We start from the raw sequence: 14,066 nt of genomic DNA, 5'->3' as shown, positions 1-14,066 counted from the left end.
GATGCACTTATGAGATTTTGTAAGACTCTGGTCAGACGACATTTAGAGTATTGTGTGTAGTTTTGAACGTCATATCTCAGGAAGGATGTCCTAGTCCTGGAGCATGTTCAGAGGAGGTTTAGAACATAGAACATAGAACATAGAAGAATACAGCGCAGTACAGGCCCTTTGGCCCTTGATGTTGCGCCGATCAAAGCCCACCTAACCCACACTAACCCACTATCCTCCATATACCTATCCAATGCCCGCTTAAATACCCATAAAGAGGGAGAGTCCACTACTGCTACTGGCAGGGCATTCCATGAACTTACGACTTGCTGAGTGAGGAACCTACCCCTAACATCAGTCCTATATCTACCCCCCCTTAATTTAAAGCTATGCCCCCTTGTAATAGCTGACTCCATACGTGGAAAAAGGTTCTCACTGTCAACCCTATCTAACCCCCTAATCATCTTGTACACCTCTATCAAGTCACCCCTAAACCTTTTCTCCAATGAAAACAACCCCAAGTGCCTCAGCCTTTCCTCATAGGATCTTCCTACCATACCAGGCAACATCCTGGTAAACTTCCTCTGCACCCGTTCCAGTGCCTCCACATCCTTCCTATAGTATGGCGACCAAAACTGCACACAATATTCCAGATGCGGCCGCACCAGAGTCTTATACAACTGCAGCATGACCTCAGGACTCCGGAACTCAATTCCTCTACCAATAAAAGCCAGTACGCCATATGCCTTCTTCACTGCACTATTTACCTGGGTGGCAACTTTCAGAGATCTGTGTACATGGACACCAAGATCCCTCTGCTCTTCCACACTACCAAGTAGTCTACCATTATCCCAGTAATCCATCTTTTTATTACTCTTACCAAAGTGAATCACTTCACACTTAGCTACATTGAACTCCATTTGCCACCTTTCTGCCCAGCTCTGCAGCTTCTCTATATCCCGCTGTAACCTGCCACATCCTTCCTCACTGTCTACAACTCCTCCGACTTTCGAATCATCCGCAAACTTGCTCACCCAACCTTCTAACCCTTCCTCCAGGTCATTTATAAAAATGACAAACAGCAATGGTCCCAAAACAGATCCTTGCGGAACACCGCTAGTGACGGCACTCCAAGATGAACCTTTGCCATCAACTACTATCCTCTGTCTTCTTCCAGCCAGCCAATTCCTAATCCAAACCTCCAACTCACCCTCAATGCCATATCTCTGTATTTTCTGCAGTAGCCTACCATGGGGGACCTTATCAAACGCCTTACTAAAATCCATATATACCACATCTACCGCTTTCCCCTCATCTACCTCCTTAGTCACCTTCTCAAAGAATTCAATAAGGTTTGTGAGGCACGACCTGCCCTTCACAAAACCATGCTGACTATCCTTGATCACATTATTCTTATCCAGATGTGCATAAATTCTATCCCTTACAATTCTCTCTAAGACTTTGCCCACAACAGAAGTGAGACTCTCTGGCCTATAGTTACTAGGATTATCCCTACTCCCCTTCTTGAACAAGGGAACCACGTTTGCTAGCCTCCAGTCTTCTGGCACTACTCCTGTAGACAAAGAGGACACAAAAATCAAGGCCAATGGCTCTGCAATCTCCTCCCTTGCTTCCCAGAGAATCCTAGGATAAATGCCATCAGGCCCAGGGGACTTACATATTTTCACCCTTGCCAGAATTTCCAACACCTCTTCTCTACATATCTCAAAGCCATTCATTCTACTTATTCGTGCCTCAGTATTCATATCGACAACAATGTCCTGTTCCTGAATGAATACTGACGAAAAGTATTCATTCAGTGCCTCCCCAATCTCTTCAGCCTCCACACGCAACTTCCCATTACTATCCTTGATTGGACCTATTCCTTCCCTAGTCATTCTTTTATTCCTAACATACCTATAGAAAGCCTTAGGGTTTTCCCTAATCCTACCAACTAAGGACCTTTCATGTCCCCTCCTTGCTCCTCTTAGCTCTCTCTTCAGGTCCTTCCGGGCTACCTTATAACTCTCAATCGCCCCTATTGAACCTTCACGCCTCATCTTTACAAAGGCCGCCCTCTTCCATTTAACAAGGGATTCCAACTCCTTATTAAACCACGGCTCCCTCACACGACCCTTTCCTCCCTGCCTGATAGGTACGTACTTATCAAGGACACTCAATAGTTGCTCCTTGAACAAGTTCCACATATCAATTACGCTCTTGCCTTGGAATCTACTTTTCCAATCCACACATCCTAAGTCATGCCTCAACGCATCATAATTTCCCTGCCCCCAGCTATAACTCTTGCCCTGTAGTACACACTTATCCCTCTCCATCACTAGAGTAAAAATCACCGAATTGTGGTCACTGTCCTCAAAGTGCTCACCTACCTCTAGTTCTAATACCTGGCCTGGTTCGTTACCCAGAACCAAATCCAGTATGGCCTCACCTCTTGTTGGCTTATCTACATATTGTGTCAGGAAACTCTCCTGCACACATTGCACAAACACTGACCCATCTAACGAACTTGAGCTATAGCTTTCCCAATCAATATCAGGAAAGATAAAGTCTCCCATAACAATCACCCTATTAGAACATAGAACATAGAAGAATACAGCGCAGTACAGGCCCTTCAGCCCTCGATGTTGCGCCGATCAAAGCCCACCTAACCTACACTAACCCACTATCCTCCATATACCTATCCAATGCCCGCTTAAATACCCATAAAGAGGGAGAGTCCACTACTGCTACTGGCAGGGCATTCCATGAACTTACGACTCGCTGAGTGAAGAACCTACCCCTAACATCAGTCCTATATCTACCCCCCCTTAATTTAAAGCTATGCCCCCTTGTAATAGCTGACTCCATACGTGGAAAAAGGTTCTCACTGTCAACCCTATCTAACCCCCTAATCATCTTGTACACCTCTATCAAATCACCCCTAAACCTTCTTTTCTCCAATGAAAACAACCCCAAGTGCCTCAGCCTTTCCTCATAGGATTTTCCTACCATACCAGGCAACATCCTGGTAAACTTCCTCTGCACCCGTTCCAGTGCCTCCACATCCTTCCTATAGTATGGCGACCAAAACTGCACACAATATTCCAGATGCGGCCGCACCAGAGTCTTATACAACTGCAGCATGACCTCAGGACTCCGGAACTCAATTCCTCTACCAATAAAAGCCAGTACGCCATATGCCTTCTTCACTGCACTATTTACCTGGGTGGCAACTTTCAGAGATCTGTGTACATGGACACCAAGATCCCTCTGCTCTTCCACACTACCAAGTAGTCTACCATTAGCACAGTAATCCATCTTTTTATTACTCTTACCAAAGTGAATCACTTCACACTTAGCTACATTGAACTCCATTTGCCACCTTTCTGCCCAGCTCTGCAGCTTCTCTATATCCCGCTGTAACCTGCCATATCCTTCCTCACTGTCTACAACTCCTCCGACTTTCGTATCATCCGCAAACTTGCTCACCCAACCTTCTAACCCTTCCTCCAGGTCATTTATAAAAATGACAAACAGCAATGGTCCCAAAACAGATCCTTGCGGAACACCGCTAGTGACGGCACTCCAAGATGAACCTTTGCCATCAACTACTACCCTCTGTCTTCTTCCAGAGAGCCAATTCCTAATCCAAACCTCCAACTCACCCTCAATGCCATATCTCTGTATTTTCTGCAGTAGCCTACCATGGGGGACCTTATCAAACGCCTTACTAAAATCCATATATACCACATCTACCGCTTTCCCCTCATCTACCTCCTTAGTCACCTTCTCAAAGAATTCAATAAGGTTTGTGAGGCACGACCTGCCCTTCACAAAACCATGCTGACTATCCTTGATCACATCATTCATATCCAGATGTGCATAAATCCTATCCCTTACAATTCTCTCTAAGACTTTGCCCACAACAGAAGTGAGACTCACTGGCCTATAGTTACTAGGATTATCCCTACTCCCCTTCTTGAACAAGGGAACCACGTTTGCTAGCCTCCAGTCCTCTGGCACTACTCCTGTCGACAAAGAGGACACAAAAATCAAGGCCAATGGCTCTGCAATCTCCTCCCTTGCTTCCCAGAGAATCCTGGGATAAATGCCATCAGGCCCAGGGGACTTATCTATTTTCACCCTTGCCAGAATTTCCAACACCTCTTCTCTACATATCTCAAAGCCATCCATTCTACTTATTCGTGCCTCAGTATTCATATCGACAACAATGTCCTGTTCCTGAGTGAATACTGACGAAAAGTATTCATTCAGCGCCTCCCCAATCTCTTCAGCCTCCACACGCAACTTCCCATTACTATCCTTGATTGGACCTATTCCTTCCCTAGTCATTCTTTTATTCCTAACATACCTATAGAAAGCCTTAGGGTTTTCCCTAATCCTACCAACTAAGCACCTTTCATGTCCCCTCCTTGCTGCTCTTAGCTCTCTCTTCAGGTCCTTCCGGGCTACCTTATAACTCTCAATTGCCCCTATTGAACCTTCACACCTCATCTTTACAAAGGCCGCCCTCTTCCATTTAACAAGGGATTCCAACTCCTTATTAAACCACGGCTCCCTCACACGACACTTTCCTCCCTGCCTGATAGGTACGTACTTATCAACGACACTCAATAGTTGCTCCTTGAACAAGTTCCACATATCAATTACGCTCTTGCCTTGGAATCTACTTTTCCAATCCACTGTCACTCTTCTCCTGAATCATCTTCGCAATCCTTTCTTCAACGATTCTAGGACTATTAGGAGGCCTGTAAAAGACTCCTAACAGGGTGACCTCACCTCTCCTATTCCTAACCTCAACCCAAACTACCTCAGATGGCAAATCTTCGTCCATCTTCCTTTCCACCGCTGTAATACTATCTTTGACAAGCAAAGCCACACCCCCCCCTCTTTTACCCCCACCTCTGACCCTACTAAAACATTTAAACCCTGGAACCTGCAACAGCCAATCCTGTCCCTGATCTAGCCACGTCTCCGTAATAGCCACAACATCAAAGTCCCAGGTACCAACCCACGCTGCAAGTTCACCTACCTTATTTCGTATACTTCTGGCATTAAAGTATACACACTTCAAGCCACTCTTCTGTTTACAGGCACCCTCCTTTAAGATTGATGCCATATTCCTAATCTCCCTACACTCCAGGTCCTGCACCCTAAAGCTACAGTCTGGGTTCCCATGCCCCTGCAGAGTTAGTTTAAACCCCCCCCAAGAGCACTAGCAAACGAGAATGGTTGCAGGAATAGCATATGAGGAACGTTTGAGGACTCTGGGTCTATACCCGATGTAGTTTAGAAAGATGAGAGAAAATCTAATTGAAACATATGGAGTACTGAATGGCCTGGACAGAGTAGATGTTGGGAAGATGTTTCCATTTGCAGAAGAGACAAGGACCTGAGCCCACAGTCTTAGAGTAAAGGGAAGACCTTTTAGAATGGAGATAAGGAGAAACTTCTTCAGCCAGAAAGTAGTGAATCTATGGAATTCATTGCCACAGAGGGCTGTGGAGGCCAGGTCATTGAGTATATTTAAGACTAAGATAGATAGGTTCTTGATTGTTAAGGGGAGAAAGCAGGAGAATAGGGTTGAGAAACTTATCAGGTATGATTGAAAGGTGGAGCAGATTTGATGGGCTGAACAGCCTAATTTCTGCTCCTATGTCTTATGGCCTTACTTTGATGTGTGAGTAGTTTGGCTAGCCACCAGAAATAATCATTCAAGGCACAAAAGAAACAAGTTAGCTCTCAGTCCATGCCAGAAAACAAAATGAAAAGCAACCCCAAAGTTTAATTTTATCTTTTATATAGGTCCATTGTGATAGTGTTTAAATGCCAAAATATTATTTGGTACATTAAGATGAGTCATATTGTTATAAAATACACTTTTTACAAAGGTTAAATAACTAAAATGAAACAATTGAATCTGAAAAATGGACCATCATTTTACCAGAAGGCAAAGAGTTGAAAGGAATAGAGGTGATACCTGAATTTCTTTTTACTGATGTTGAATGACCTGCTGCAAGTTTCTGGTATTTTTCTACTTTGACAATTCTTTAAAGATTATTCTTTCTTTAAACTTTTCAGTTTGTGTTGTAATTAATATGTCTGAATTTCTTGTTTGGCTGTTAATTATGTTTCAAAATTCTGGATGTAGATTTGCTCGCTGAGCTGGAAGGTTCATTTCCGGATGTTTTGTCACCCTACAAGGTATCATCTTCAGTGGGCCTCCGGGTGATGTTACGTCGTAGGGTGACGAAATGTCTGGAAATGAATCTTCCAGCTCAGCGAGCAAACCTACATCCAGAACCTTAACCTGAGCTACAAATCTTCTCAAAACTTGCTATGTTTCAAAATATTGTGTGTCTCTGGCCAATGAAGAGAGAGTCCTCAAGTTTTTTGAGGTCTACCCTATCTTATCTTATTTGTGGTCAGTATTAAATTTAAATTTATCTTATTATCTTGGAAGCACTATGGAATTTTTTTTTGTACAAGGTTTCTCTCTATTCTTACTGAGTTCTTCATATTCCAGGCTGCTGAACTGTCTATCAAATTTTTAAATCAGGACAAAACACTTGAGGTGATTCAGACACTTGGTCCTCGACTGATTGAAATACAGAAATACAGTGCGGTATGGATTTGAATTAGTCTAATTTTTGATTATGTTATCTATGCAGAAGATGTAAATATAACAGTTAAATCAAATCAGAAAATGTTTGGAATACTCACCAACAGAGAAAACCTGGGTTAAGTTTTCTTGATGGTTCTTGAGGAGGACTAGCAAAGGATTTCTATCTGAAATGTTAATCTATTTTCTCCTTAATGTAGTGATGGATATGCTTTACATTGGCATTGTTTTAAAATTCCCAATGTAAATAACTCTTCACTGGTGTGATAGCCTGATTGTTAGGATTAAACTAATCATCCAGGGAGAGAGAGTCCGAATCTCATCAAAGTAGTTTCTGAATTTGCACTTTGTTTTAAAAAGCTTTTGTCAATAAAATTAACTGTTTAACTGTCAGACTGTAATAAATACCCAGCCAGTTAACTGATATCTTTTCAGGAAGCAAAACTGTTCTCCTAATTGGCTTGCTGGAGTACTTATTTACTGCATTCTTAATCCAACAAGCCACTGAGGTGTATCAAATTGCTCAAAAAGGTCTACCCTATTTTCTAAAGGACAATAAATGTAAATATTGCCAGCAATATTTACATAAAAAGATAAATAAAATGAAATCTTGATAGGAATAATATGTTTTGGCAATATACAGTTGCCCTTCTGACTTTTGAATTACTGCCCTTCTTTGTCAAAGATGTGTGGGAACTCCTTTAAAAGTTTAGTATGATGTCAGTGTTTTGTGGAGGTATTAATCATGGTTTTTCCTTCTCCTTCAATTGATTGTTTCCTTCAATTTTTAGTTTCGGTCCATAGCTGAATAAGATTGTGTACCCATATTAGAAAAAGGGACATTTGGACTTCTTCATCCTTCTTTAAACTTACTCATAATCCTTTTGACTTCACTTATAAAAATTACTCCAGATTGCAATAATTAAGGTTCTGTCTGAATTTGATTCTATGTACACAATGTAACTTAAGGAAGTACTTCATTCGATTATTAATTAGATCATCATAAATTCTGATCTAGCACTAAATCAAAGCAGTATCATCTGCAAAAGTTTTAAAGAACATGAGGAATGCTTTGAAAGTTGTTCTTCCTTGTATTTAATTCAGTCATTCAGAGGTGTTCTACTAATTTTAAAGGGTAAATAGTCAGAATCTATTGTGAGGGATAAAAGTAATATGCATTTAGTGTTTTCATTGTCCCTCATTTTAGATTAGATTAGATTAGATTACTTAACAATGTGGAAACGGGCCCTCCAGCCTAACAAGTCCACATTGACTCTCCAAAGAGCAACCCCTTCACCTAACACTACAGGCAATTTAGCATGGCCAATTCACCTAACCTGCACGTTTTTGGACTGTGGGAGGAAACTGGAGGAAACCCACACAGACACGGGGAGAATGTGCAAACTCCACACAGACAGTTGCCTGAGATAGGAATTGAACCCAGGTCTCTGGCGCTGTAAGGCAGCAGTGCTAACCACTGTGCCACCATGCTGCCCATTTCCTGGCCTCACTAAAATGAAGAATAAACAAAAAATGTTTGGTTTCGTTGACAATCCACCAGTAATGAAAATAATTTTACTCTGTGAATAATCATGCACTTACTGAAATTCACGATGTAATTAGAGTCATAGAGATGTACAGCACAGAAACAGACCCTTTGGTCCAACTTGTCCATGCCGACCAGATTTTGTAAATTAATCTAGTCCCCTATTTGCCAGCATTTGACCCATAACCTTCTAAACCCTTCCCACTCATATACCTATCCAGATGCCTTTTAAGTGCTGTAATTGTACAGCCTCTACCAACGCCTCTGACAGCTTGTTCCATACATGCACCATCCTCTGCATGAAACGGTTGTCCCTTAGGACCCCTTTAAATCATTCTCGTCTCACCTTAAACCTATGCCCTGTAGTTTTGCACTTACCCATCCTGAGGGATTGACCTTGTCTATTAACTATATTCATGCCTCTCATGATTTTATAAACCTCTATAAGGTCACCCTTCAGCCTGTGGGTGGCACAGTGGTTAGCACTGCTGCCTCACAGCGCCAGAGACCCGGGTTCAATTCCCGCCACAGACGACTGACTGTGTGGAGTTTGCACGTTCTCCCTGTGTCTGTGTGGGTTTTCTCCGGGTGCTCCGGTTTCCTCCCACAGTCCAAAAATGTGCAGGTCAGGTAAATTGGCCATGCTAAATTGCCCGTAGTGTTAGGTAAGAGGAAATGTAGGGGTATGGGTGGGTTGCGCTTCGGCGGGGCGGTGTGGACTTGTTGGGCTGAAGGGCCTGTTTCCACGCTGTAAGTAATCTAATCTAATCTAATCTAATCTGACACTCCAGGGAAAATGGCCCCGGCCTATTGAACCTCTCCTTGTAGCTCAAACCCTCCAACCCTGACAACATCCTTGTAAATCTTTTCTGAACCCTTTCAAGTTTCCTTTAGCAGGGAGACCAGAATTGAACACAATATTCTAATCGTGGCCTAACTAATGCATCTAAATCCCGTCCCTCAGAATCCCTTCCAAAAACCTATCCACCATTGATGTCACGCTCACCGATCTATAGTTCCCTGGTTATTCCTTTCCATCTTTCTTAAATAATAGTCAACCTTCAGTTTTCTGGCACTTCACCTGTGGCAATCGATAATACCAGAGTATAGCCACAACATAATGTCCCAACCACTGTATGCAATGCATTGGCGAATAAAGGCAAGCATGCCGAATGTCTTCTTCATTACCGTCTACCTGTGACTCTACTTTCAAGGAATTATGAGCCTGCAACCCAAGGTCTCTTCGTTCAGCCACACTCGCCAGGACCTTGTCATTTAGATTAGATTAGATCCCCTATAGTGTGGAAGCAGGCCCTTTGGCCCAACCAGTCCACACCGACCCTCTGAAGAGTAACCCACCCAGACCCATTTCCCTCTGACTAATGGACCTAACACTATGGGCAATTCACCTGACCTGCACATCTTTGGACTGTGGGAGGAAACCCACGCAGACATGGAGAATGTGCAAACTCCACACAGACAGTCGCCTCAGGCTGGAATTGAACCCAGATCCCTGGCGCTGTGAGGCTGCAGTGTTAACCATTGAGCCACCGTGCTAAGTAGTCTAAGCTAAACTTCTTTGCTGTCCACTCCACCAAACTTTTAATGTCATCTGCAATCTTAGTAACCATATCTCCGATGTTCACATCCAAATCATTTATATAACTGGCAAGAAGCAGTGGACTCAGCATTGATCTTGCAGCATACTGCTGGTCACAGGCCTCCAGTCGGAAAAAACAACCCTCCACTACCATCCTATGTCTTCTAACTTCAAACCAATTTTGTATCCAAATGGCTAATTCTCTCTGTATCCACGTGATCTAACCATGCTAACCAATCTACTACGTGGAACCTTGTCAAACACCTTACCGCTCTGCTTTCATCATTCTTCTTTGATATTTCTTCAAAAAAATTCAATCAAGTTACTGAGACGTGATGTCCCACTCAGATAGCCATGTTGACTATCCCTAATCAGTCCTTTCCTTTCCAAACACATGTAAATCCTGTCCCTCCGAATCCCCTCCAATAACTTACCCACCACTGATGTCAGGCTCGCTGATCTATAGTACCCTGTCTTTTCCTTACCACCTTTCTTAAATAATGGCACCACAGTAGCCAACGTTAGTCTTCCAGAACCTTACCCTTGGCTATTGATGATACAAAAATCTCAGCAAGGGGCCCAGGAATCACTTTCCTGATTTCCAAAATTCTAGGGTACACCTGATCCAGGTCCTGGGGATTTGTCCACCTTTATGCATTTTAAGATGTCCAGCACCACCACCTTTGCAATATGGACACTTCAAGATATCGCTGTTTATTTTCGTAAGTTCTCTCGCTTCCAAAACCCTCTCCGAAGTAAACACTGATGTAAGATATACATTTAGTACCTCACTCATCTCCTGCAGGTTCCACACAATTCCAAAGAACTATTTTGTTATGTTTCTTATCTACAACTCTGCAACTACAATATTAATAATATACTTTACAATCATAGAATCCCCATAGTATGGAAGCAGGCCATTCAGCCCATCAAATCAACATTGGCCCTGTGAAGAGCATCCCACTCAGACCCCCATATCCTATCCCTGTATCCTGTCATTTCTCATGGCTAATCCATCTAGCTTGCACATCCCTGGGCAATTTAGTATTGCCAATCTACCTAACCTGCATATCTTTGGACTGTAAAAGGAAACAAGATACCTGGGGGAAACTCATGCAGACATGGAAAGAATGTGCAAACTCCACACAAACATTCACCTCAAGGTGGATTCAAACCTGGGTGCCTAGCACTGTGGGGCAGCAGTGCTAACTATTAAGCTATTGTTCCGCCTCACAATCTGGAACCATTACCATTTGTAGAACAAAATGATTGGTCATAGATCTTAGTTTTATTTGTTCTAATACCATTAACCATTACTATCAAAATGTTTTCCTTTTAAAATTAGTACTACACCTCCTGGCAGTTGAATTATATTCAAGCAAGGACTACTTCCAAAGCCTTTTCTCTATAAATACTACTTTGATCATAGAAACAGCTTTCGATATATTCAGAAAAACTGTTGGGTAAATTCTTCAGTGTAATATTTACTGTTAATTCTCAAATGAAAGTTGAAACATGTAAAATCTTTGACAAGTCACAAATTAAGTAAACAAATCATAATCATGTTTTGTGAACTTATGATAAATTGATTCATTTTATGGGAAGAATTTATTCTATTTCCCATTGGAATTTATTTTAAAACTCTTTAATTGTGCAAAAATAAGCCTGACATTTTATAAAAGATATGGACAGCTACTTTTCAAGATTTTTAGTCTGCCTGCTTTAGTCATATGTGTACAGTGATGTCTTCTAGCAAGCAATGTGACTTCATCACTTTGGGGTGCCTTTCCCTTGAGCTGAAAAATATGACCAAGTTTCATATCACTGCTGAACTCACCCATCTGGAATGAAATGTTGAGCAAAAGGTGTTTAAAAATCAATAAACGATAAACTGCAAACTGATGATATAGAAAGTATTCCCCAAAGATACAGTTTCAAATAAATACAGATTGACCATGAAAACCACAGATACCTGCAAATTATGACAATGGACAGCCTTGAATTTACCAAGTTCATTTATTACTTAAAGCAGATGAGTACATGGTGACAGCAGATGTAGAAGCTTTTTTGTATATAATGGAATCCTTTTTTACCAACATACATAGTAGCTATAATGAGCTTTATTTATCATTATGAATTCTGGATAAAGTGATATACAAATGGAGGGAATTGCGAGTCTGATAGGGTGGAATTCAGGAAATAGGCTTCTGAAATTGTGGGTGTTAGCCTGAAATCATGCTCTTTATAAAGTCATAGAGACATATAGCACAGGAACAGACCCTTCGACTCAACTCACTCATGCTCACCAAATTTCCCAAACTAATATAGTCCCAGTTGCCTGCGCTTGGCCCATATCCCTTTCAAACTTTCCTATTCATGTACCTGTCCAAATGTCTTTTAAATGTTGTAACTGTACCTGCACTTATCACTTCCTGTAGCAGTGGCACTTCCTCTGGTGCTTTCTCCATGTATGGGAAAGGTGCCCCTTTTAAATCTTTCTCCTCTCTCTTTAAAAATATATCTTCTAGTTTTGAACTCCACTATCATGGGGAAAATACCTTTGCTATTCACCTTATCTGTGCTATCATGATTTTATATATCCCTCAATCTCCTGTGCTGCAGTGAAGAGGAGTTCCAACCTATCCAGCCTCTCCTTATAACTCAAAACCTCCAGTCCTGGTAAAATCCTTGTAAAACGTTTCTGCACCTATGGATGCAGAAAATGCTGGAGTTTGGGTTGTTACGAGAGATGTAAGGAATGTTTCTCCGTTTCTTCTACCCTAATCCATGCTTTTAAATCCTGGTTCTTGGAACTTCTTGCTTAATAGCTGTTAGCATGAAACTACAAATAAGGTTTCTTTACTACCATAGAGCTAAATCCACTAACATTTGTAGAGGCCATGTTATGCAAAATCACATGGTTTGATGTGATCAGAAAAGGATGAACTCAAATCCTCAGGACCCCTCCAGCCAGCGTTGCTATCCATAGTGAGATGCTGGTTATTTACGAAAAGCCAAAAACTAGCTCCCCAGCATTTTGAACATGATCATACACAGAACAAGGAGATGTGGTTCCAGGATAGAGGTCTGCAAGACATCAATTTCCCCCACTTTCTACTATGCTTGTGATTTGTCAGGTACTCCAAACTTGGAGCAGTCACATCATCCTGTGCAGACTGTCAACATAGCAGATGCCAGGATCTGGTCTTTCCTCTCCTGATAGAAAAGTACCTTGGCAATGTACAATGAAATCAAACATCCAGGCAATGAGCTGCTGATTATGCTGTCAGCACTCTAGAATTATCAATCTTATGTAAGGATAACAAGAGGAAATGCTGCAAGAGGAGCATTGAGAATTAGGATATTTGGTTGATCCAGTTTTCTATGGTTTTTTTTTAGATTTTAGATTACTTAGTGTGGAAACAGGCCCTTCGGCCCAACAAGTCCACACCGACCCGTTGAAGCGCAACCCACCCAGACCCATTCCCCTATATTTACCCCTTCACCTAACACTATGGGCAATTTAGCATGGCCAATTCACCTAACCTGCACATCTTTGGACTGTGGGAGGAAACCGGAGAAAACTCATGCAGACACGGGGAGAATGTGCAAACTCCACACAGACAGAACCCGGGTCTCTGGCGCTGTGAGGCAGCAGTGCTAACCACTGTGCCACTGTGCCGCCCCCAAATGTGTGTGTAATTTGAAAATAAGAGCACTTGCAGACAAAGTACCCATCATTCATGTCCCTTGAAAGGGCCTAATTTATAGATTTCATGATATAGAGAAAGCTTTGAGTGAAAAACTGCATCCTTTCTGTCTATGTCCTCAATACCATGCGTGTTATTCTGTTTACTTTCCCAAATTTTCCCGGATTGGTTTCCTTGTTTTTAAAAAGAGGTAGATCTATCATTTATTTAATTTTTTATTATAATAACCACTGTTTAAAGATTGAAACATATATCTTAATTACCTAGCTGCAACTTTAATACCATGCTTAAATACAGTGTGCATCTAATCAAACATAATCCATTTGTAGCCTTATCACTTTTTTGTGCAGTTAGAATAATTCCTTTTAAATGTAATAACACAGTGAGAACTCTGTTAACCTGTACACTTATGTTGTATTACATTGTCTAAATGACAATGAATCATTTTTCAGTCCATGGCTGGGACAATTAATACTTTTTTTTATTATTCGTCCATGGGGTATGGGTGTCACTGGCTATACCAGCATTTATTTCCCATCTCTAATTGCCCTTGAGAAGGTGGTGGTGAGCAGTCTCCTG

The 14,066-nt window shown here is 41.7% G+C and overlaps 1 protein-coding gene across 3 annotated transcripts in view; it reads left to right on the top strand.

Moving 5' to 3' along the window:
• Nucleotides 1-14,066, top strand: part of ift172 (intraflagellar transport 172) — a 271,291-nt gene that overhangs the window by 195,008 nt on the left and 62,217 nt on the right. For all 3 annotated transcript variants that reach the window (XM_072557593.1, XM_072557602.1, XM_072557583.1), the window contains one exon: nt 6,536-6,634. In XM_072557593.1, the coding sequence (XP_072413694.1) occupies nt 6,536-6,634 (99 nt within the window). The remainder of the gene's footprint in view (nt 1-6,535; nt 6,635-14,066) is intronic.

Source organism: Chiloscyllium punctatum, chromosome 3 (genome assembly GCF_047496795.1).
Source record: "Chiloscyllium punctatum isolate Juve2018m chromosome 3, sChiPun1.3, whole genome shotgun sequence".
Taxonomy (NCBI): Eukaryota; Metazoa; Chordata; class Chondrichthyes; order Orectolobiformes; family Hemiscylliidae; genus Chiloscyllium; species Chiloscyllium punctatum.
Note: the sequence above shows the minus strand (reverse complement) of the source record. Positions and strands in the feature narration are given on the sequence as shown.